Here is a 22,836-nt window from a genome sequence, read left to right as displayed (position 1 = left end):
GGTATTTTTGTTACTTTTTACCTTGTTTACTGTTAAATAGGATAACCCAATTATTTATTATTATAGTCTAAGATTAGACTTTAAGTCAAAGAGTCAAGAGCTATAACATCAGTGACACGTTAAGTCATCAAATATTATATTGCATCCTATTATTTAATGTAAGTGATTCATTCACGTCTCTTATTTGTAACATTTCTAAATCAACTACTGTCAGTTCGCTCTATGAATCACGGGATTATGAGGCAATAAGATGCACTTCTATCAACTTCCGGTTTTACTTCAATCTTTATGACAGCCCGTCCCAGCTTAAATTAAGTCTATTAAATTCAGAAATTAGTATATATATCGTAATGACGCGTATTTATAGCAGTAGAAGCCAAAAGTCAGGACTGAATACTGCTAACGCGAGCTAAACTAATTTGATTGTTTTACACGGCCGACCGAACAACTGTTAACAGCTACGGAGTTTATTCGCTACAAGCTTTACTTTAACCATTGTGGGTTAGCTGACAAAAGTCACAGAAACAACGGGCATACATATTTCTAACGGTTGCTTAATAATGACGTGTTATCCGCAACCAAATTTGGCAATCTTAATTTATCCCCGGTATTACGAGAATTACTGGAGGTGATGTGACCCAGGGGGCGTGCCGACAACCCGCGCGGGGTGATATAGACCTCCACAGTCAGGGAAGTAAACACACCATTCCATCAAGATGGCCCCGGTCCCCACTTTCCGAGTGGCACTGCTCGTGTCTTTTTCAGTGTTTCTCACTGTTTTGTTGGGCTTTGGACTTCCTGCTCTGCTCAATGCAGCGACGAGGATGTTGGGATTACCGGAGACGAGTGTAACCGAATGCATAGTAGTGTTGTATTTACTCTTTGTGTTGTACGTTGCGACGCCTCGAATTCCTAGAGGATCTGTGGAGGTAATGTACAGTATGGACTGGTATTTATAACACGGAAATTAAGATATATCATATTTAGATGGACGCAATTATCACAGTCAGTTTGATTTGGTTGGTCACGTAGCTCCTTCAGGGCGAAATTAAATGAATGGCTTTTAATGTAGAGGAAAGATATACAGTACTAACAGAGTAGAAGGTCTCCTACTCGATATAATTAAAAAAAATGGCTTTAATTAGTGAAATATTCGGGTTTGTAGAAAAGCTCGAGCTAGAGATACACCTTTTCATTTCTTTACTTGTGGACTAATTATGTTTAATTACACTATACTCTTAAATACCGTATTTTCCCTTTTGGGATATTTCATAGTCTTATAAATCCCCTTTGGAAACATTACAAAAGACTTTCATATATTCTGCTTCTCTCTGCAGGTGAAGGGAAAAGCTGTGTTTATTACAGGTTGTGACTGTGGATTCGGTCACGCACTTGCCAAACATCTGCACAAGCTTGGCTTCACAGTCTTCGCTGGATGTCTGCTTAAGGTACAGATTAAAAAACTGACTACTCATTCAGTTTATCCTTGATTAACTGCATATTGGCAAGTAAAAAGAGAATTCTCTGCGTCTAAAACAAAGTATAAATTGACTGTGATGTCATGCATGTAACGCGGCATGTCCTCCTTGCAGGATAAAGGTGGAGATGGTGCAAAGGAACTGGAGGAATTTCATTCAGATCGCATGAAGGTAGTCCAGTTAGATGTGACCAGTGAAGAGCAGGTGAACCAGGCTGCAGAATACATCAAAGAAAACCTGGAGGACTCAGAAAGAGGTACTGTAAATACGTCTCTTTATGTCTCTCTTTTTTTTCCATCTATGACAATGTGTCACTGGTCATCCCTCAGGTCTGTGGGCTGTGGTGAACAACGCTGGCGTGTCGACGTTTGGAGAAGTGGAATTCACCCCCATGGACACCTACAAGCAGGTGTCGGAGATCAACCTGTGGGGTACTATCAGGGTCACCAAAGCTGTTCTGCCGTTAATTCGCAGGGCTAAAGGTCAGCCGCTGGAAAAACACTGTATTTTATACATTACATATCAGCATGACTAAGTTAAACAGTGTCCACAATGTGCAACACTGCAAAATAACTTAAAGGGACAATCGCCTTGGTTTCACATGTTTTGCCAGTTATGAGGGATTATGCATTCAAGATAAACAATAAGTTGTGTCCCATGATTTCTGGGAGGAATGCCAACAATGCAAACCATGTCTTTCTCCATAGTGTGAAGTGTAGCTTTTAAAAGCAATAATAATTAGGTGCAAAACAAGAACCACACAATATGAAACAACCAGGATAAAATGGTTAATAATAACATATGCCAAAATAATCCAGTTATTAATTAATGCTAGTCATCAAGTATGGCTCACATTTCTGTGTCCTCTGTCCCTGCAGGCCGCGTTGTGAACATTTCCAGCGTGTATGGCAGGATGGGAAATGTCATGCGCTCGCCTTACTGTGTGTCTAAATACGGCATGGAAGCTTTCTCCGATTGCCTCCGCCACGAGATGAAGTCCTGGGGAGTCAAAGTCTCCGTGGTCGAGCCGGGGAACTTCATCGTAGCCACCGGCATCTTCACCCGTGACATCATTGCCAGCACGGCCAATAAGCTCTGGAGCGAGGCCCCGTCGCAGGTGAAGGAGGATTACGGGAAGGCCCACTTTGAGCAGCTCATGGCTCAGATGCGCTCTTTCTGCGGCAGCGGACAGAAGAGCATGGCCCCCGTTTTGGACGAGATCACTGATGCCGTCGTGTCGAAGCATCCTTACACGCGATACGGCCCCATGGAGCCACACTTGTGGATCAGAGTGCAGATGATGACGCATCTGCCAGGCGCTGTTTCCGACTTCCTCTACCTCTGAAAGCTGTTCCTGTACGAGCTTCCTCTGTTTCTGCCCTTGGATCACAGATAGCAGTGTTTATTTTGACTATGTAGCACTAGGCAGATCTACAGACTCTTCTATGTATTCCTCAGCACTTGAAATCATTCACTGATCAAGCCTTAAAAACGTAAACTGTACGGTTTTGCACTTGTATTTGCAAGGACCATAACTTTTTTATACAGATTCATTCCGTGATTAGTAGGAACTACTTTGTGCCGGATATCAGCAGGGTTACACTAAAAATACTCTTTGCTTGCTGTGGTCTAATTTTTACTCCTCTAATATAGATAGTTTTTCTGCCTGATGTTTGTAATATGTTGCTTAATGGGAATCTTTCAGAGCCCCTCTGGCGTGAGGACCGAAGCTGGTCGAGCTCAACAGAAAGCGCCTGCTGTTCTGTTGTGGTCGACTCCGGAACAGACCGAGGTCGGCGACTGTAAGAGCGTGGTGAGACTCGGTCGCCTCGTCCAAAAAGTTACGCAACGGCAACACAGGCCCACTTTGTCTCACATGCGCCGTGAGATGCTGCGTGCTGCTTGGACAGTGAGGTTGATTGAAGTGATTAATGGGCATGATTGAACACCTTCCCTCCCCCTCTCTCTCCTAGAAAAGTATTTGTATATAAAATGGTGTGAATGAATACTTTTATTTTGAAAAGATTACTAAACAATATTGTTTCTAAAGAATGACTTGAAATAAAGTGACCAGAATGTGACCGTTTTGTTTCATTTGAGAGCAGCATGGGTAGTGGCAGTAAGTGTAATGCTACAAATGGCCACCAGGGGGCAGACATGCATCATAGAAAGCCTCCACTGCAGGCCTCCTGAGAGGAGCATCTGCTGCCTATCAGATAATGTTAATGTCCCAATTTAAGCTGCTTTTACATCCCATTAAAGCAAAGCAAAAGTACAGGGATGAAAAATATGCACTTTTTAATAAAGTGAGGAGTAAAATCTGAGTTTATAAAACATTTGGTCTGTTGCATAATTAAGTAAATTACTGTTTGACATCTCATTCAGAGAGTTTAAACATTTTAAAAAGACAAAAACAAGAGACATTATCTTCTTTTTTTTATCGTTTATTACGTCTTTTGAACACTCTAATAAACTCTTCTAAATTATTACACCTGAAGACGATCTCCCCTCCATAAAAACAGTATTAAGAGCATGACATTAAGTTTCACAGCACTGCCTTTCTCATTCCACAGCATGGATCTGTTCTCTTCACTCTCTCACACAGAAAAAAAAAAAAAAAAAAAAAAAGAAGCTTTTTCTGAGACAAAGAACACCATAGAAATGTAAGCAGCACAAAAGCACCAAAAGTTGAACACGGGGGTCATTTGTTCGGAGTATTATCAAGAAATCAAAAGATCATCTCAGGCTTTGTGGAGCAGTCGGGAGGCTGCGTTGTAGTTCTTGAAATAGTTTGATAAACGGTCTCTTGATAATATCCGACAAAAACTTTAAAGTCTTTTCAAGCAGGTTTGATATCGTTTCTGTACAGCTACAAGGCTCTGCTCATGCCGCCTCCATTGGTGTCAAAATGAATCCCAGTTTATGCTGTAGTTCAGTCAAACATTTAAGCATCTTTTTACATATTTAAGTGGCTAAACTGCAAAAGTGAATGTCTTACACGAGTCTTATATGAAACACATTTTCTTCACAACCAACAATGTGCGATACCGTTAACTTGAGGTGCTCGAGCATGAGATTCAGGTCATGATTACATCACACCTGGGAGTTCTGTCACATATTTTATACTGTACATGTAGGCATTCGCTGTTGATGAAATCCGCAAAAGGTAAGGTCACTTGAAAACTACACACAAATGTCACCTAAAATGGGCATTTAATGCAAGACGAACAACAGCCTTCATTAAAGTGAGGGAACGCCCTTTTTTCGTTGCCCTTCAACACTCACAACTGACGCACATGCAAAGCTTTAACCGGGTAGCACGCGGCGGTGACGAGAGATGTTGGAAGATAAGGAGTTAAAAAAGAAAAAAGGGGACACTTAAAACCTTTGGTTGACAGAAAGCTGTGAAGGCACATGAAAAAAATCTCCTAAATCCTTCAAACTGGGGCACGTTGCGTTGGCGTTTGTCACTTTAATGCTGCGTGGCGTCGCGGATGCGGCGAGAGCTGGAAGTCAGGGAGGGAATTTAACTGAAGAAAAATAGGTTGCTGATAGTTGTCTGGAGGCAAACAGTATCTCAGGTTAGTTGTCAGACAAAAATGGCACACATACAGAGAAGGGTTGGGTTTTAAACGACACATTAAAAGGGTTCCTGTCATGTGATAACAAAAGGGGGGTAACAGGCACAAATGTCAGACAGGTAAAGAAATCTGTTTTCGGACCCAAAATAAAAAAAAGCCGCACTGAAAACAATCCTGTGTTTACATTTCAAACTATGTCGTCATAAATCTAAAACTGGAATGTGTTTTTTTACCGTTAAACGAATCTAATCTCACTTAAATCAAGGCTCAGAAGGTGTATAATTAGACCTTGCCTTTTTCTCATAACTCAAACTGAAAGCTAATTGTATCACTGTTTATAATCCGCCCGTCGTCACGCAGCTCTTGAATAGGATGAATGAATAGATCTGTCAATCACAAAGGGAACTGAGAAACGGTTCACACCCATGTTTTGAGCTCTGCTGCTCTGCTGACTGTTTCATGCTTGGCCTGATCAGACCTTAAAAGCCCTCTCAAACTACTCCCATGCATTAGTCCTTTATTTTCTGCTGTGATGCATCAACGTTGGCCTGCGTTCACATTTCCCCGCCCGTCGTGACCGTTAGTCTCCTCCCTATAGATCCCGCTTTTGCTCCATTTTTCCATTCCTCCTCTATGAAATCCCTCTACCTCTCTCTTTCTCTGCACTAACAGCTGGAGAAGTCATCACGAGCATCCTTCTCCTCCTCCTCCTCCTCCTCTTCTTCCCTGAGCCTCTCTGCTGGAGCGGCTCCCTGCCAACGCTGCTGCAGCTCTGATTGCAGGCACTGCACCCTCGACATTCAACTCTACTTGGTCCGTTTTCACTCAACAAAACACCCACTCGCTAGAGACCTGCACTGTAAATATAAACCATGTGTTCCTGCTGACACCGACTACATTTCCCATGGAGCCCAGATACGACTCTTTTAAAGCAGTTTGTCTTTTCCCAGTCAGGAATTATGTTCTGAAAATCCTCGAGGAAGAGGGCGTCTCCTCGCTTGATGCATGTGCGCTGCAGCCACACAAACGCGACCCCTGGATGACCCTCTGTTCCCTCCAGTGATCACTAATTCAGGAGCGGTGACATCATCCTCTTTTCCCCCTCCCAGCTCCGGCAGAACCGGCGGGTTATTTGGACCCAATAACCCCGCCCTACCTCTAGAGAAACATCCCCTTTGGCAACACGGTCTACATGGACGCATCAGCTGTCAATCAAACTTTGGGGTCTCCAAACTATCAGGGTAAATTCTTTTTGACTCGTTGCATGACTTCCAGACACACCCTGCATCACTGATGTGGACTGTCAATAACTCCCGAGGGAGATACAGTGAAGGCGTGAGGAGGACTCTATCCCGTTAGCATGCACGCATGCAAAGTCATGGGACTCCTCTCCTCCCCCGCCTGTCTATGATGCCTCAGCTTTGTAACATTCACATGATATGGATACAGCAATATGTGAGACAAGCAGTTCTGTCGAACAAAAACTAGTTTGACTTCAGGTACGATGAGTGTTTCTGCGAGCGTGATCCTAACAGAATCAATAAATATATTTTGGTCACTTAATTTTTATTCATGATTAGCGGTTAGCAGAAGTCGTGGATTAGCGTGTCCACGAGCGGAGAGGACGAATTAAGACAGGCGTCACGACAACAAAAAAAAAACCAAGAGTAGCAGTGTCGACCTCTGTGGGCTGGACTAACATCTGAAAAATGCCTGTGTGTGGTGTGTCGGATACAGTTAAAAATCATCACATTTTAAAAAGAAACTGTTAAAAAGATTATATATTATCAACAAAAACAAAAAGAGGGAACTAAATGCGACTCTAATAGATATCAAGGTGGAAATACATGGCATTGCCTATGACCTAACACATCTGATAATTTAAAATAGGCGACCAAGAGGTCTGTAGTCAACTCTCAGGAGTCCATAGTCTTTTTGTCTCCCTCCTTCCACTCCTCCGTGTCCTCCTCTCCCCGTGCGGTTCCCATCCCTCCTCTTGGAATGCTCACAAATCGGCATTAAAGTCCTGATGATGTGTTAAGTCCTCAGGCTGGGAGTTTGAATGTTAGTGTGTGTTCTGGCGTTAAGTATCTGTATGTATATATATATATATATATATGGATGCGATCTATAGGTGTGTGTGTGTAAGTGCGAGTGTGTGTGTGTGGAACAGAGAGGGATCAGGAGGCAGCCAGGGCCTTGATCAGGTACAGTTTGTCTCCCTGCTCGCTGGTGAAGATGGGGGCCTTTTTGTAGTGTTCGACAAGCTCCTCCATGGAGTTGAACTTGCGCTGTCCGATGCAGTAAAGGTTTTCCTTCAGCTGCACTTTGAAATGCTTGTTCTTGCTCTGCGCCTTCAGGGAGATGGAGAAATCGTTTGGCTGTGAAAAGAAAAGGAAAAGGTTTTATAAACAGTGTTCAGACAGTTTGTTGTTAATGTTTCTATTTCCTGAGTGAAGGTTTTAAACGGCGTTGACAGATTCCGGTGAAATGTTTCCTTCCTGATAACTTTACAGGCGACTGTTTTGGAGCAGTAGGAAGAACATATACCTGCTTAAAGGTTAGCTTCAGTATTTCTAAACCTTCGCCCTATTTTTTTAACAAATTTGGGGGTCGAAATGACTCTTAGCAACAAAAACTTTTGGAATCGGTCTAGTAAATGGACTCCGCCGGCAGCCGCTTCACCCTCCTCTACCCGTCACCCCTCTCTCTCCTCATTCTCTCTTCAATTTCTATGAGCTCCGTATGCTCTTGCTCAAATAAAGAGGGACGGCCATCGAATTCAAGTGCCTCATCTTCGTCGTCGGAATCCTCTCCAACTCTGACTCATGTTCCGGTAACATCTCGCCAGCTGCGAGATTTCAGAGCGAGACTTCTGTTTCTGGTTACACGAAAAGGATCTTACTCTTTTAAAAAAAAGGACGATCTTTGTAGGGATCATTTCCGTAATGTTGTCGGACACCTGGAGTAACAACGGGCCTCATTTACGAACAGTGCGTTTGACGCACAAATCTTGGATTCATCAATTTGTTCTAACCTAAATTTCTTCGTACTCTGCAAACAAATGTAGAACTCCCTCAGACCATGCGTACGCACAAATGATGAAAGAAATGTCCTCGGAAATGTTAACACACACCTTTTAACTAATTGCATACTATATTAAAACTTCATTTATTGAAAAAAAAGGCTTTTATAGACAACAATAATTGAATTTACTAATGTATGGACCAAACGTAAATGCCGTGTCATCCTCAATTTATTGTCATATAAATAAAATCTTCAATTATAGCAGCTGAGTTAGTTTATTAAGTTTACAAAAGACCATATGAAAATGTTCATATTGAAATGTAACACTTTTGTTACAATTGTTTCTATTTCTGCTGATGTGAAATTTTTCTTTTTACCTTTTGAGGCCATCTTTCACGTTCTTTCAGCTTCTCCGTAACACCGCTCTCTTCATGCGGCACCAAACAGATGTCCTTATATAGAGAAATAGAGGCGTGGCAGTATGCTGATTGCAGATCGCGGACACGCGCCTGTCAATTTAGAATGGTTCTGATTTACTAACATACGCAAAATTGGCCGGTACGCACGTGTCATAAATCCGACGGTGATTTTGAGCAAGTACTTATTTTTTGCGGAGAGTGAGAACATTTCTTCGCAGATATTAGTGAATGAGGCCCAATGTGAGCCGGTGAGTGGCAAAAACAAGCTTTTAGTGGACGTGCTTGGATCAGGCGCTTTTGCCCCAGGGGATTATGTTGCAGCCATGGCAGCCGTATCGCGGCTACGATGAAGGACCGATTCCAAAAGTGTTTGTTTCCATGAGTCATTTTGACACCCAAATTTGTAAAAAAAAAAATAGGGCCCAGGTTTAATAATACCAGTTATCCTCTAAACCAGTTGCTTATTATATCAACACATCATGGTGTTGGTCTGGGAGCAACTCCACAAGCACTGAAGCATATTGTGTGTCAGATTTTGCGATTACCTTAAATGTAACATTTCCAACATAGTCAGATTGAGCTGACACTCGTCCTGTTTAGCTAAAACAGCCCAATCTGCACAGATCAAAGGGCCCTGATGCTAACAGTGAACATTCAGTGACTACTGACCGATGACTCGCTGTCTCGGATGAGGAAGTCTCCCTCGATGCCTCTCTGGTTGAGGGCCACCTCCGCCTGGTGGCGCGTCACCTTCCCATAGTACCACTCCTTCCCCGCGAAGCGCCCGCTGCCCGACGGCGAGATGTAGTCACAGTCAGGTGTGGGCGGCCCGGCGGGCCCCGCTGCGGGTTTATGGGAAGTGGAGTCCAGCACAGTGACGTAGTTTTTAGGCACCAAGCCCAGCTGTCCGTCTGCTTTGCGACACTTCCACCACTCGGGGTCGTTCTCCGGCTTCTCCACCACCTCCATCACCTCGCCCTTCTCGAAGTTCAGCTCCTCGTCGTTGCCGGAGCTGAACGGGTAGAGCGCCTGGACCGTGTGCAGCACTCTGTTCCCGTTCGTGGTGCTGTTCACCACCATCGCCAGCTTCTCCGTTAGCGATCCGGCGGGGTCTCCGAGCCCGCCCATGCCCCCTCCCCCCGCCGTCCCGTCCACGTCCTCCGTCACGTAGTTGGAGGGAAACCAGCCGGAGCGGCCGCTGTAGCTGCCGCGCCACCAGCCGTCGCTGCACTTCTCCATCACCACCACCCGCGTGCCTTTCACCAGAGACAGCTCGTCCTCACGCTCGGCCGCGTAGCTGAACTTGACCAGCGCGGGCAGGTTGAGGTCGTACAGCCGCTCGCCGTTATCTGCGTACATGTCGGAGTCTGCGTTGGAGGCCGTGTCCCTCATCCCTCCTTTTCTGCTCTTCACCTTGCCGATCCCTGGAGACGATAACGAAGAGAAGGTGTAAGAGTTCACAGGAAGCACATCAGCATCATGTACAATAAAATCAAGTTCAGTGAGTAAGGTCAGAAATGCAATTAGAAAGCAGCATCATGAATTAGCACACACGTGTCTTTAGGTGCTTTTGTGCCAAACAAAACTTAAAAGTAACAAGTTTACTAAAACACACGTCTTGAAAATCAAGTTTCAAGTGGAACAAGTTTCAACAGAAAACCCAAACCACACACACAAACACACACACACCTTCACACACAGTTAAAAAACACCTCTGAAAATTTAAGGGAGGAGGAAAACTCCCAGACAAATACCAGGCAGCGATAATACGCATTAGGGGCTGTGTTGAAATACAGGGAGGGTGGGTAAGTAGGGCTCCTTTTCCACGTTGCGCTGCCCAAACCCCCCACACTTCCCATCCAAAAACATTCTTGGGGATTAGGTGTAGGTGCTGAGGAAACAGAACGGCACACTGGTGTGGTTAAATCACATTTGAGTGGGATGAAAACTTGTTTTGGCACGTGAACGTTTAACCGTTTCTCAAGGATTTACACTCGCGCTGAAGAGAGCTATGCAGGCGCAAAGTCTGAGTCACGTCTCATTGTTGCTAATCACATTGCGCTAATCACCTCGGCCGCCCAGACACCTGCGGCCTTCCCTGCACAGCAGCTGGATACAAATCTCCATCCTGTTCCTTGCCAACACTCTTTCTAGCTCTCCTTCCTCCCCCTCCCGCTGAGCTGACCGTTTGACTTCATCTCAGAGCCGGATGATTAAAAGCGCTGATTTATCAGGACCTTATCAAGTGTGGTCTTGCAGAGAAATGCCTTTCCCTTTCGGTTTTTTAGGCTAAATGTCAGCCAGTCAAACGGAGACCGGCCACAGGGTGAGTGTAATCGAACATGCAGTCATCCTCCCGGCTTCTCTTAAACAGCCCAGAGGCTAACAGAAGGGGGATTAGCAGGGCTCTTTAGCCTGCGCCTGGGTTATGGAGTTTTGGCAGGAAGCGGTCAGCGTCTTACTGGACGAGAGTTTCCACTTGGCAGCCCGGCACGCTAACAGTTGTGTGAAACACATGTGAAGCTACCAGCGGGGAGAGATCACACCTTCTTCCAACTTTCCAAGAGACCAGAAAGCAGCTCGAACACTGTTACGGCCTTGCTGGTATCAAAGTGTCAGTCTGGTCGGCCTGCATCATCACACTATTTCTGATTACGTCTGCAAAGCTACTGCTTACATTATCAAAAGTCAGCTACTTTAAATTACACAGCGGGGCAGGGTGTAGCCTCCAGCACCGCGCCGGTGCTGATGACGGTGTTTGCGTTTGTTTTCTTAGCGAGGAACGTGACTAATTTGTCACAAGGCCGGACTGAATCTGCTTCACCGCCGATATAAAATGTCCGTGACTCAAGGAGTGCAGACAAATTTCATGGTAGCGCCGAGAGTCCGACGTCAAATTGCTTCCAGGTAGACCCTGTTATTAGTCGCAGCACTGTACATAACTACAGACTGCAGACGGGGTGTTAAGAGCTGATGTCTGTGCGCGGAGGTAAGGTCTAGTTATGCCTCTGTGCAGCCGTAATAACTCACAGGGAGATAAAACATCTGTATGAGACGGCCTAAAAACTTGGTTTGTTTGTCCTCAAACAAACACAAACTCCTCGCTCTTACCAAGTGTTTAAAATGATACAAAAATGACACTGCAACACGTTCATGTGCCTGTTGAGGAAGCAAACATGCCCGTGCAGGTGCAGGCCCCAGGATGTATTTTGTGCACAGTTGGAAGTGACCTAGTTAGCTCCAAACAAAGGTCAGGGGTCAACCCTGCATAAATAAAGCGTCTCTCAGCTCCAGTTGAGCTCGGAGACAACTGAGAGCTTAATAATTTATCTCTCTTGCCAGGTAACGCGGCTCTTATCTGCATCCCTGTCAGGGGTGTTATTTGCAGCTTCCTGCTTCACTTTGCATTAAAGAAGCACAAAGCTGGACGCCGCTGCATTTGACTACATGTTCAGTCTCATCTTAGGAAACAAAGGGAAGTTGGGATTTGCCTGCACAGCTACAGGTTTGATTCAGGGAGAAGATAAGGGGGTTGCATCTGCTTCTCTAAGGGCCCATCTGTCGTGCCGCTGTAGGTTTATAGCTGAGAATTCACGCCTGCAGCCAAGGAGAAACTACAAGTTTGTGCTTCCGCTCTTATCTTAGCAGACTGTCACACCAAACACAGAGCGCGGCGCTGCTGAGAGCAAAGGCCACCGTCCCCAGTGCTGGACACAGCTGCATTCAGCTCGACTGACGGGGACAGATTCTGGCAGCAACTTGTTTGATATTCTGCCAAGGTTTTCAGCCAGGTGTGTGATCCAATGAAGCCGGACTTAGGGAACAATCTTTAAAGTACACGGACCTTTACACGGCATGAGGTGGCTTTATAGTGTACAGAATGAGTAAAAAATGTAATATGCCAAACGATATATCGACAAAAGTATGGAGAAAAACTGTCTCATCAACAAAACCTGCCTTACTTGAACAGAAAATTTGACATCTTTTTCCTTTCTGTTTTTTCCTTCTTAATTTTGATGCACACACTTTAGCTACCCATTTCTTGTAAAAACAAACCCTGCATATTTTTTAAAGGTTACAGTTACAAAGACTCTTCAGACAAGTGGGAGTTCTTGTGAAGGAAAGATCAGTTGTTTTATGACTTAAGGGAAGGGAGAGCAAGAAATGTTGCATAATGGGAGAATCAGGATAAAAAATATGGATAAAAAAAGTATAAAAAAACACGACGATATAAATAATAAAAGTAATAATAATAAAATGTAGACACAATCGGCACACCTTTTCCCTTGTAGATAGATTCCCCGGGGTTATTATGTTGCACAGAAACTTCCAAAGCACACATGGTGTGCAGAATTATGATCTGACCAAGATGATAAAACATTACGCACAGTGTAGAAGAAAGTACTGTCTTAACCCTTCACCTTTACCACAACACAATAATGTGAGGCCAGGTGGAATGTAGAAAACGGTTATAGAAAGAGCTCATTTTGAGCCCAATTTCTGTATTGTGAAAACAGTAAAGGTTTTAGATCCTGCGCACACAAAAGTTCAGTAGAAGAAGAATAAATAAAAAAATAAAAAAATACACAATGTTTTGATCCCCACCCTTGCTGCTGGTCCCAGCATGAGCACTAAAGCTGCAACAAACGACTATTTTGATAGTCGACGAGTCATCGATTATTGAAAGATTAATCGACTAATCGCTCTTATTTAGCTCATCAGCTTATAGATGCAGTTGGAGGTTCTTTCAAGCATGTGCTGACTAACAATAGAGACAATACAACTTTGCTGCTGACTCCTACTGATAAAAAAAGATAAATAAATTGAATAAATAAAACAATTTTTTTTTTCTATTTAAAACCAGGTTCCGATATAAAAAATAAATCAAATCAAGAACACAAGTCCTACGTGCCTTCTCTTCAAGTGCTCGTGCATTACCGACGTGCTCCCGTGATGAGCAATGTCCGCTTTACAAATCTTGTAAGTGATCCTTTCCTCTGCAGCGTGGAGGGTCAAACGCTCTCAGAGTTTACAAGTTTTAGGAGGCACTCCCCAGGCACTGTTTTGCACGCGCAACTCTCAGCAGAGATAGTAAGGACGCGAGGTGGCAATTCAGCACTGGATAATGATGTTACGTCTGCGCACATCATTAAAGACGTGCGCAATCGAGTAACCAACTAATTATCGGGAGACCTCCTCCGAGTGCCCTCACTTCACCTCCCTCCACCTGAAGTTAACCCCACATTCTGCCAACTGCATGACATTTGCATGTGTTATACGCAGATGTGTGGTATCTGAGCGCTTCCCCTGAAACCTCAAACCTACTCGGCAGCTACCTGGGAAACGTCTTCAAGAGAGAAGAGTAATTAAGTAGTACTGCGAGCTGGAAACTTTCTGACGTCAGACGCTTTTCCTGTGCATTTCCTGAGAGAAGGATGCAGAGGAAGGAACTCAGATGGCACTAAATCACAGCAAACAATGACAAAAGAGCTTTTACACGCATGTTGTGAAAGCCCTCTGAAAACTTCACTTTTTGTTTACAGATGAGGCGAGCCAGCGGGAGGAGAAGAAAGTTGCCGGGAGTTTGTTTGGCTGCCAGTGACAGACAGGAAGTAGTTTTGTTTTTCAGCTTCGGCCTCCCCGTGCTGGATGGCTGTGCTATTGTCTGCCAGGGCCCTTTCGACCTCTCGGCTTCCCTCCATTCCAGCGCTCTTCCTCTGTGGACGACAACACCCCGCGTCAGGCTGTCTGACAGTGTCGGAACATCCCTGGACTTGAACGCAACATGGGGCAAGTTCAGCAGGGATGTAAAAAGTGTTGATAATAGAGGGTGAAATGTTCCCACAGACGATTCACGCTCATACCTTGTATTGCAATTTCCACCTGGTTGCTTAATAACTACGTCGCAACAGTCATGAAATCATGGCAATTCAAAGTCTGACAGCAATGCGTCACCTGCTTTCGCCAGACACGTGACGCAACACAGCCACCCTCAGCCATATGGTCTAGCAGGAGACTCGCACATTAAATGTAATGACACCACCTGCAGTCAGAGAGTGACTCAAACAAAGTAACGGGAATGCACACAACAGTGAGTTGGCATATGCTTCACTGGGGATGCTTTTTGGCTGCCCTTCTCTTCTAAACGACAGCTTCAATCAGGCTGCTAACACGGCTGACTGATGGCTGCGCAGGAAACCCTGAAGAAGTTCTTTCAACTTCAGCCGCGTGAGACTTCAAACGCAGGCGGCCATCAGCGTGTGATGGGCAGAGGGGGTGGAAACGGAGGTGCGACGGGGCTCCATTTGGTCTTTACAGCTGGGACAGTGCAGCATTGCAGTGAGAGGGTAAACAGAGTAAAAACCTTCCTGACAGTAAGACACACAGGTAGGCGTATTAATGAAAGCAATCATGACCTAAATGGTGAATCAAGCTGTCTATATTTCTGAACCTAAGCGTCGCTGCGGAAACACTGGAACTATTATCTCTCTGCTCAAACGGCAGCATTTGAATCGGTTACGATGTCTGTTCAAACTTTTTTTTCACTTGACCTATTTTTTCTCCACCTCTCTTCTGGTGACCCAAATTTAAAGCAAGTTCTCTGTCGGGTTCCCCTCACTTCAGCACCAATAACACAGTTTGAAACTGAAAGCGGTTTGCCTTTAAAGCAACAGATACGATGACAGATTGTTCTGAACTGAATAATAACAAGTTACTTAAAAACAACATTGTTTGTGAGCAATTTTTTCCCATTAAAGTAGAGAAGGCCATGTTTTTAAATGGCTTCTGAGCACTCATGGCACTTATACACTACATGTCACATTCACCCATTCACACTCGCACACTGATGGCAGAGGCATAAGTGCCAATCTCCAATCAGTATCTAAGCACATGCATACCTGATGGCGATGCCTGCGGGAGCAATTTGGGGTTCTTGCCCAAGAACACTTCGACATGTGACTGTAGCAGTCCGGGATCGAACCCCCAACCTTTGATTGAGAGACGACAGACTCCCAAAATGTTAAAGATTGTTCTACCACAGTGCAATAACCTAATTTAGTTTAATCGAACTAAATACCAGGTCAATTACCCACTGTTTACTTGTATATTTTCTAAGAGTGTATATTTTATATATTTTGTTATCTAATTTTGTACTTTTTATATATATATCTATATAGATAGATATATATATTTTGATCTTTATTTTTTACCCTCTGTGTGCTGATTCTTTCCTATTGTATTGTACTGTATAAGCTGCTGGAGACTGAATTTCCCAGAGGGAGTCATCCCAAAGGGATCAATAAAGTTGAGTCTAAGTCTAAGTCTCTAAACACAAGCTGGAAGTGGCGATTTTAAATCAGTCAGTGATGACAGCATTCAGGAGCGGACTGTTATGACACTCAGTGCTCCATCTGAATCAGTAACAGAAAACGTTTGAGGTTCAAAAGCTCTGCTCATGACTGACTTAAAAACACGGTGACTTGCGAAACATATTGCGAGACCAAAACAAACTGATTCAGATGAGCAACTTTTTGATGACTGATTACTTGCGTCAGTATCTTCTTAGACAAAACTGTCATACATTTACTGTTTCTTCTCTCTTCTTTTTATTTGTATTTACTGACTTGCTACTTTGTCTTTGTGCTGCTGCAACACCCGAAATTCCCTCTGAGGATCAGTAAAGAATTATCTTATCCTGTCGATTAAGAACTTTTTTAAAACTCATTCATGACACTAAACTGATTATCTTAAGGCTTCTGGACAGTTGCTCCGACAAATCAAAATATTTCAAGAAGCAACAACTGGCTCTGAGACCTTGTGACAAAGAATCTTTCTCTATTTGCTGAGCATCTGAACACCACTGCTTAACCTAACAAATATTAGCTGCAGCCTTCATAGGAGGGGGTCTACGGAGGATGCGTCTTTCTCAGCCTGCGTAGACCGTTGAAATGAGACGGTCTGGTCTACGGAGGATTTCCTGTTTGCATCACAAGCTGTTCACCGAACGCTGCTCCTGTCGCGTAGTAACAGGTAGCTAGTGGGCTAACTAGCTAGCATAACTAACATCGAGTAATCTATTATTTAAAGATAATTTGTTTCAAGGCTCCTTTCGTTTTTGTAAGATTTGTTACATTAGCTCTTCGATTGAGTTGAAACCAAAAACTTTTACTTTTAAAAGTGTATTTTTCTGCCACATAAGAATCCCCTATCTCATTTGAATTGGCGTGCAATAAATCTTGGGATACGTTGGGCTGCGAAAGATGCACCCCATGGATCCTTCGTGGTCGGGAAAAGGGATGCGTTTGAGCCTTCGAAATGGGACAGCTTTTGACGCACAGCTGTGACGCAATTGGCCTTTAGAGGCTGCAGCCCCTGAATTGAGGCACAGCTATCGTCTTTACCGATTCATCCATCCATTATTTTCTTCATTATCTATTGTTTTGTCCATAAAAGATTTGAAAAAAGGGATAGAAAAGGGTTATAAAAAAATGGATCGGCGGCCCCAGGCTCGACTCCCACCCTTGGCCCTTTGCTGCGTCATCCCCACTCTCTCTTCCTCCGTTTCTGACACTACCCACTGTCCTTTTGCTTTCACAATAAAAAGACAAAAAAAAAAGGCTTGTGAAATTTTTCCCCAGCCCAATGTGACGTCTTCAAATGTCTTGTTTAGCAAACCAGCATTCAAAACCCCGAGGATATTAGGATTATTCATGACAAAGAAAGGCATCTTGTCACATTTAAAAAGCTTGAACCAACAAATAATCAACATTTATGATTTAAAAATGACAAAAAAATGATGATTCAATTATCAAAATAGGTGCTGAATAACTTTCTGTCAATCAATGAAGCAACTTCACTCTGCAGCTCTACTACAGACCAAACAACAACCATCACATAATAAAGACAATAACCTGTCCATCAATCAATATTGAAATAATCAGCAGGACGGCAGACCATTAGTCCTTCTGTTGAGGTTTCCTCTCTTCTACCAACATGTTTACAACGCTGGCTTTAAGCAGCCCACACCACTTCCTGTTAAGACATTCTTAATGGCAGAGGACACAGGAAAACAAAGAGGAGCAGACAGTCATACAGGAGAAAAACATCTGAGGCTTTAAGTGACGCTGACGACTCTCCCGCCAAGCTCGTAATTACGATAATGTCTTTTCTTTTCGGGATGAAGAACCGTCGGCAGCGGTTCGGAGAAAAGAAGCGGGATTTGGATCGAGACACGGAGCAGGGGGGACAGAGACTGCCAGAGACCCCGCACAATGATTCAACTTCCTCCTTACTTCTCAATTCCTCTCTGGCCAGCACTCCTCCGAAGGGCTCGGGGAGAAATGTGGCTCAAATTAGAGTTTCCGCTCGCTGGGGAGGCTGAGAAACAGGAAAACAGAGGGTGGGGAAAGAGAGAGAGGGAGAGGAGGCTAACAGCTCTCAGTTTACACAAGCTTGTTAGCTTGTCGCTATGTGCTTCTCAGCCCTTTAGGACACACACAAGTGGGGGAGATAGACAGGCAGGGACAGGAGATAGCACTCAACAGTTACAAGGTGAGATTACAGCAGGGGCCTTTTGAAAAAGTGTGTCAGCGTGGCTGTGAAGTATCCGCCGCCCACCGAGCCGCCGAGGTACTGACATTCCTCTGATAACCGCGCGAGGTGTGGGAGATGGGAGCAGGGGTCCCATCAATCAGCAGGGACCCCGTCCTTCTCCCCGCACAATGACTACAGTGTTCTACATGAGCACCCCGCGTCCCTTCGACTGTAGCCCATGAGTGGCGGTGGGGTGGGGAGGGTGGAGGGGGGGTGGAGGACCCTCCCAGAAAGTTCGCCCTGAGGGGAGAATAAAAGAAAACAGACTTCGGCTACATCTTGAGATACTCCTGAGGGGTCCTGAAGCATGAGTTGCAGCCCACTCATGAGGACAAACTCTAAAAAATGAAGTGGGATTACTGTGTGTGTGTGTGTGTGTGTGTGTGTGTGTGTGTGTGTGTGTGTTTGAAAGGAAGAGACAGAGAGGGATTGCTGAGGCAATTACAGGCTTCAGCACAGCAGAAGGCTTTTCAAAAGCATATCCACCCAGTCACACAGACACAGCCTCAAAAGACTGTAGAGACAGCCTCTCTGCCTCTGCCAGCTCAACATGTTAGCACAAATAAATCAGTTTCCTCTTGCTCTGATTGTGACACATTCGTTTGGCTAACCTGACGCCGCTACCGACTTACAACCAAAGAGAAAAATCAGAGAGGGAAGATGAAAAAAAAAAAGCCTGACAACCTCTCCTGCACGGACGGAGAGGGAAAAACAAACGACACGGAATCTCTTTCAAACTCGTGTCAAACACAAAACAAAGTCGGAACAACTTCAACACAAGACGAGGAAAGTTTAAAAACTCACGAAAGAAATGTTTGAATAGGTTAGCCATGTCCATTTTGGGCTCGCCGTCTCTCTCCCTCCTCTCTTTCCCGGCCCCTCGCTTTCTTCCCACTGCAGCTGTGGAGTTATTCCATGTGAACACCCAGAAGAGCTGGGGCGGATAGCGGAGCAGGGGCGGCCCACTCCGGTACCATGTGGTTTGAGCTAAGCCAATGAGAGTGCTGGGATAGAGAGGCCCTCGAAGTGCAGCTCGGGAAGGCTGAGGCCTCATGGAAAGGGGAAGACGGAGGGAGGGAGGGAGGGAGGGAGGGAGGGAGGAGGGGGTGAAGTTCAGACTCAGAAAGAAAAAGAGATGAAAGAAAAGAGATAGAGGGAAAGTGAAGGCAACATTTAGCTGCAGTGTTTCTAAGAGAGTAGGGAGCTAATTTAAAACACTCAGCAGGGATCTGTGGGGACGCTGCAACGGCTGAGTGAGTCAGAGAGTGCTGGAGCGTCACATGACTGCAGTTGTTTGCAGAGACACACTCAGAACTTTACAACAAACCCAGGAAACATGAATCCTCCCGACACAGTCATGTGCAGAGGGATCATTCACACTCACACATTCCTCCCATCGATGACACCACTCCACACCCAGCAGCAGGCTCCTTTCAAAAAGAGAAAGAGATTTTTCCCTCCCACATAACATAAGAAAGAGTGCTCATATGTTAGTCTAAAACATACCAGCTCTTAATGTGACAGTTAAAGCGTCCTAAAAGGGAGAAATGAAGGTGACGTATTTACAAGCTTACTCTGATTGTATTAGCGTTTAACGAGGCTCTGCTTTGCCCTAACTCATGTTTTACATTAGAGGCTGTGTTTTATTGGGTTTATAAGACCTGAGTTTGTGTGTGTCACTCCTGCAGCTGTTCACCTCAGGTTATTTGATCAATGGAGGTAGTGACAGGTGGGAAATCGTTGGGAGGTTTGTGGATATGATGCATGACAACATAAACTCCCAGCTAACCTCACATGCGCACACACAACACAAGGACAAATAACCCGACACACTTAAGGGCAAAGCAGCGAGAAAATAGAGCAGAAACAAAAAGGAGTCTTAGAATTAAAGTCAGAGTTATCAGGAACATAAACAAGAGGCCGTTTCCTGTTCCGATATCATATTTCCACAGAGCCTTTCAGCACACACGGCTGCCCTAGTGTCACAACATACCAACGTACACACATGAAAAAGAAAACAGTGTGCAGCTTACAGGAAGCCGCAGTTCACATGTCCGACAGATAAGTCTTTTGCAAACACTGCAGCGTGTGATACAGCAACAAATTGATGACACACTTCTGGTTAGCGACTCTCAGAAAGAACAACCCCCTTCTTCTTTCAGTCCTCTGTGCAAAGAGAAGTCACTGTGGGGGCGCGGGGCTTCCTAACAGAGGTCGCCCCGCGCGGCAGTACGTCGTCATCGCCACATCAAAGATGGGAGGGGAGACAAGGCTACCTGTTTAGGCAGCCTCGCAAGCGTGGATGTGTTTTTGTCAAGTGGGCCCATAAACAGCAGATGCTTTGGCTTTGTAGTTCAGCTTCACAAAAGCAAGGAAAAAAACTACAAAACACTGACAGTGACTTAACAGACTGCATTATCATCACAGCAATCACAGATCCCATCGGCTATAGTCTGACGACGATGTAGCCTCTGGGGACATCGGTGAACGTGCCAGGAGATTGCCGGCAGTTAGCTTTGATAAACCACTTCCAGTCAAGACTTCCTTTTCCGTGTGCTAAATTGTTTAGAGAAAAGAACCTGTTTTTCTAGTGATTAATTGAAATTAACGGGTCTTACGTTTTTTCAGCATCATGATGCAGATTAGTAAAAAGTAAAAATTAAGCTTTGTCAGGTCTGTCATCAAGAGGAGAAGAAAACTACTTTCAAAATGCTCCTTTGTTGAACGGAGGTCGGATCCATCATGTCTGATGCATTCGAGGAAGTCGGGAAATCTAAAAGCTGAATGGCTTTCGTGACACAGCGTCAAGCAAATTTGTCTCAAGGTGAATTTTGATCTAGAACGGATTGTTAGCTGAACTTAATGCAGACCTGTTTAAAGCCTCTGTGAGGATTTTTTGTATGGTAATGAAACAGACTGAAATTAATTCTGATGACTCTATACGACCTCCAAATGCAAACCAGACCATCAGCAACAAGACTGATTATTTCTATATAGTTATTTTTAATGACTGAAACCACTGGCGGGGGGTAGATGTCAGATGAAGCGATTAACTGCACGCTGCCTTTGTTTACATTTTCTATGGAAAATATTTAAAGTGAGTGATGCATATGACTGTTAAACGAAGCAGATTTTAAAAAACACCACTTGAGCATGTACAGGACAAAATCATCAAAGAGATAAGAGGTACGGCTTTGTCCACAGGGGGCGCCAAAATCAACATAAACTGAAAGTTCCTCACAGGAGCTTTAAAAAGATTAATAAGAAGCTGAATCATCATCAGATGACAGCTGATTGGAGCCAGGATGTTATTACAGTTTTATCTGCATACGCTGCAGCCTGCTGATACGTGATTGGTTAATGTTACTCAGACTACAAACATACTGCAAACGGAAACCAGAACACTTGCCGTCCCTAAAATCCACGTCCCTGCCTACAGATTCTACGCTTCTCTGCAGAATCTGTAAACAGAGATGATCATCACAGCCACACAAAGCCTGCATAAAACAGTGTAATTAGCACACAGGTCTGTTTGAGTCCTTTGGGTCTTTGTAACAAATGCTGTAGCACAGCCTGAACCTTTAACCTAATGTAATGAGATCGGTGCCAAACAAACATGACCGAAGTACACCAACAAACGTGGTTATCCCATAATGCTCTTAGCTGCGACAATGATGCCCTGCAGAGCAGAACTACTTAGAGATTAGAGGGTGAAAAGCATCAAAAACACATCAGAGAAATGATCAACACGTGAAAAACAAATCTTTGTTCCTGACTGGATGCCAGTGGTCGGAGTGTATATCCCAAATTATCATGAGCGTCTGTCATCAAGAAGAATTAAGCAAAGACAAATGGTAGCCTTGGCTTACAAACACAGTTACGTACGGGCAGTACAAGGCCCCTGGCAAACGGCAGTGCCCAGAAATATAACTATTGTGTTGACAGAGCAGACAACACCTGTGCGACTCTGCTCCTGAGAGATCAGGGCAGGAGGACACACACTGTTGCAAAGCTGATATCTTTACCTAGTGTGTCTTTGAGATTCTTCACAATAGAAGCTTTCCTGGCGCTGTTTTTCCTCTCCACGTAGTTTGACGGCACGAAGCCGGTTTTGTTGGTGGCGTTTCGGACCCTCCACCAGGACTTGGAGTCATCGAGGAGCCAGAGGCGCTCGTTTTTCTTGATGTCCAGCTCCTGGTCCTGCTGGGCCATGTAGTCGAACTTGGCGATGACAATCACCTCTTCCGTCATCTTGAACCAGGTTCACTGGTGGGGAGAGAGGAGACGATTGAGAACAGATGTTAGAGGGAGTACAATTTGCTAAATTACAGAAACTTTCAATAAAGCTAAGCAGAAGAGCTTTCAAATGCACAAAGTAATCTGGGTCTGTGTTGGCTTATGTTCAGCGGAAGTAGCAGGAGCAACGTTTATACCAGTTCATACCACTGTGAATGATGAGGAAAACATGACAGATTTCTGCTGAGGTAAAAAACAGTACAGGAATTTGATAAGCAGAAGTAGTGAGCAATGCTGGTGTTTTTTTTCTGTACTTTTGCAATAAAGGACAAGTCTATATGCAGTTAATTAAAGAAAAACGAAACTTATTAGGAACTGGGGTTTCACAGAAGCTCCCCTCTGAGAATCTGTTCTCATCCTGCATCTGCATTTTATTCTCCTGCACTGCTGTCTGCTCCGCACAAAATGATGAGGTACTGCGAGAGACAAACAAAAGTTAAA

At 44.4% G+C, this 22,836-nt stretch overlaps 2 protein-coding genes across 4 annotated transcripts in view; one reads left to right on the top strand and one right to left on the bottom strand.

Moving 5' to 3' along the window:
* The first annotated feature begins 716 nt into the window (after nt 1-716).
* On the top strand, nt 717-3,783 carry bdh1 (3-hydroxybutyrate dehydrogenase, type 1). Its single transcript, XM_069667401.1, has 5 exons — nt 717-929; nt 1,338-1,448; nt 1,593-1,734; nt 1,808-1,960; nt 2,357-3,783. The coding sequence occupies exons 1-5, from the start codon at nt 717-719 to the stop codon at nt 2,821-2,823; spliced, it is 1,086 nt and encodes a 361-aa protein (XP_069523502.1). The 3' UTR covers nt 2,824-3,783.
* Nucleotides 3,784-3,891: 108 nt separating this feature from the next.
* The window catches only part of nck1b (NCK adaptor protein 1b), a 30,911-nt gene continuing 11,966 nt past the window's right edge, over nt 3,892-22,836 (bottom strand). For 2 of the 3 annotated variants that reach the window (XM_069667436.1, XM_069667437.1), the window contains 3 exons: nt 22,125-22,365; nt 9,175-9,929; nt 3,892-7,440 (listed from right to left, as the gene is read on the bottom strand). In XM_069667436.1, the coding sequence (XP_069523537.1) occupies nt 7,240-7,440; nt 9,175-9,929; nt 22,125-22,350 (1,182 nt within the window). In that variant the 5' untranslated portion in view covers nt 22,351-22,365 and the 3' untranslated portion in view covers nt 3,892-7,239. Of the gene's footprint in view, nt 7,441-9,174; nt 9,930-18,903; nt 18,989-22,124; nt 22,366-22,836 lie in introns of those variants that run through there. The other variant, XM_069667438.1, reaches the window with a different exon arrangement.

The sequence above is a fragment of the Semicossyphus pulcher genome, unplaced genomic scaffold (genome assembly GCF_022749685.1).
Source record: "Semicossyphus pulcher isolate SPU_LCO1_2020_fin unplaced genomic scaffold, fSemPul1.0.p SCAF_18, whole genome shotgun sequence".
Taxonomy (NCBI): Eukaryota; Metazoa; Chordata; class Actinopteri; order Labriformes; family Labridae; genus Semicossyphus; species Semicossyphus pulcher.
This window is presented reverse-complemented; position numbering and strand designations above follow the sequence as displayed.